At 51.9% G+C, this 1,623-nt stretch overlaps 2 protein-coding genes across 2 annotated transcripts in view; one reads left to right on the forward strand and one right to left on the reverse strand.

Annotated features, from left to right (window-relative positions):
* The window catches only part of LOC113214773 (fatty acid synthase), an 8,558-nt gene extending 8,437 nt beyond the window's left edge, over positions 1-121 (forward strand). Inside the window, exon 7 of the mRNA XM_052273461.1 lies at positions 94-121. Within this exon, the coding sequence (XP_052129421.1) occupies positions 94-121 (28 nt within the window). The remainder of the gene's footprint in view (positions 1-93) is intronic.
* LOC127750856 (protein lethal(3)malignant blood neoplasm 1-like) lies at positions 117-1,183 on the reverse strand. The gene is made up of 3 exons (XM_052273459.1): positions 973-1,183; positions 709-891; positions 117-586 (listed from the first exon to the last, which is right to left on the reverse strand). Exons 1-3 carry the CDS (start codon positions 1,171-1,173, stop codon positions 266-268), a joined length of 705 nt encoding a protein of 234 aa, XP_052129419.1. The 5' UTR covers positions 1,174-1,183; the 3' UTR covers positions 117-265.
* Between the last annotated feature and the right edge of the window lie 440 nt (positions 1,184-1,623).

Genomic DNA, 1,623 nt, shown 5'->3' on the forward strand with positions numbered 1-1,623 from the left:
CAAAAAATCATTTAAGATACCCTTACATCCTTTAACGAGACATTTTGTTCTGTTTATGAACTGGTCAAGCTCATTCTCGATATTTCAAAACAGGGTGTCAAACACTTACAACATAATTTAACATTTTTCATTTATTGTTATTTTATTTACAACTAAAAATAAATAATTTACAAGAAAATACAAGTACATAACTAAGAACTAAGAGACAATTTGACTGACAACACAAAGTCGTTCTTCAAGACAGTCCAGTGATTAAAAGGGTTCCTCATCCTGCTAAGCTAGCGGCCTTCTTCTTGTCGTTGAACCAAACAAACTCGTAACCCTTCAGGCCGAACTCTGGCTTTTTCTCCGTGTCCGCGCGCGGGGTCTCCTCGGCCTGCAGCTCGTGCAGCGTTATGTTGGGCTGGTACCCAAACTCGTTGGCGGTGTATTTGACGCGACGCTCCAGGCCGTCTCGGCCGTTGAAGTGATAGCCGCCCTGCTTGTGGCCCGCTCGGTCGCCCACCTCTTGGTGTCCGTGGAAGCCCAGGGTGTAGTTGAAGCGGTACAGCAGGGCCAGCATCTCGTCCGGGCTGAAGCCGCCAACCTGCAGGAAAGAAACACAGGAGAGGTCACTGATGGGTGTTTGGGCGGATAGGTCATTCATTGGGTCACGCACAACCCCCTACGTTGCGGGGAGGTTGTAGTAACTTTGTCCATCTACTCCACCTTGAAGTTTGAGTGCCCGTTGTCGACCTGCGTGTAGGACGGCTTGTCGGCGGGGGTCGTCGAGCTGCCGAGGGCACCACTGGGCGCTGCCGGTGACCCGGGACCACCGAACGCAGAGGGAGGTCGGCTGAATGGGCTCTGGCCGTTGTTACCTGTAGATCCAGTGCTGGATGCTGGGCCGTTCTACAACATAAGACACAAAGATGTAAACCGGTCTAAGTTTTCGAGGATGGCCTTAAAACCGCGAGAGAGCAACACACTCACCTGCGAAGTAGGGGTGTCCGGGATAACGCAGCTGGCGCAGCCCATGATACCACTCAGGATGCTGGGCGCGACGGGCTTGGGCGTAGCGGCGGGAGTGGGGGTAGGGGCGGGGGCTTTGGCGGCCGGCTTGGTTCCCTTGGTGATGTCCGGCAGGTCCAGTCCGGCTGAAATAACGCGAGTTGATACTGGTTGGTACGTCATGTAAAGCGCATGTATGTTATGTATTATCTTTCTGCGACTTAACTCCGCCCCCCCCCTCTCTCTCCCTCTCCCTACTCCCCCTCTACCCCACTACCCCTCTTCCCACCCCCCTGTCTCCAGCTCCCTGTCTCTTTTCCCCTTTCTTGGTTCTCTCTCACTCACTCAACCTCCTCCCTCTCTGGACCCCTGCCGACCGTTGGGTAGGCCTCCCGCTCAGCAGCGATGCGCGGCAGAACGAGACTATTGCCTACCTACCAGGCGTTTTGTGCGCTCGTACTGTTGTCCTCTCAGCCTAGCATTTTAGAGCACGGACAAAGAAAACACTTTTCTGTAAAAATAATGCTCCTTTCCCTTCCCGTTTCCGAATTTAATTCTCTACTCAGGAAAATTTTAGAATTCATTTTGTTTTTCAGTTTTCTTTTTCTTCCTTGTTTGGTACTCCTTTCTCCA

The sequence above is a fragment of the Frankliniella occidentalis genome, unplaced genomic scaffold, assembly GCF_000697945.3.
Source record: "Frankliniella occidentalis isolate FOCC.00 unplaced genomic scaffold, Focc_3.1 Scaffold273, whole genome shotgun sequence".
Classification (NCBI taxonomy): domain Eukaryota; kingdom Metazoa; phylum Arthropoda; class Insecta; order Thysanoptera; family Thripidae; genus Frankliniella; species Frankliniella occidentalis.

Excerpts from the sequence above, each read along its gene's own strand:
- LOC127750856 (XM_052273459.1), bottom strand. The coding sequence starts at position 1,173 with ATGACGTACCAACCAGTATCAACTCGCGTTATTTCAGCCGGACTGGAC. Across the intron at positions 892-972 it reads CGGACACCCCTACTTCGCAG|AACGGCCCAGCATCCAGCAC; the intron begins GTGAGTGTGTTG and ends CTTATGTTGTAG. Across the intron at positions 587-708 it reads ACGGGCACTCAAACTTCAAG|GTTGGCGGCTTCAGCCCGGA; the intron begins GTGGAGTAGATG and ends TCTTTCCTGCAG.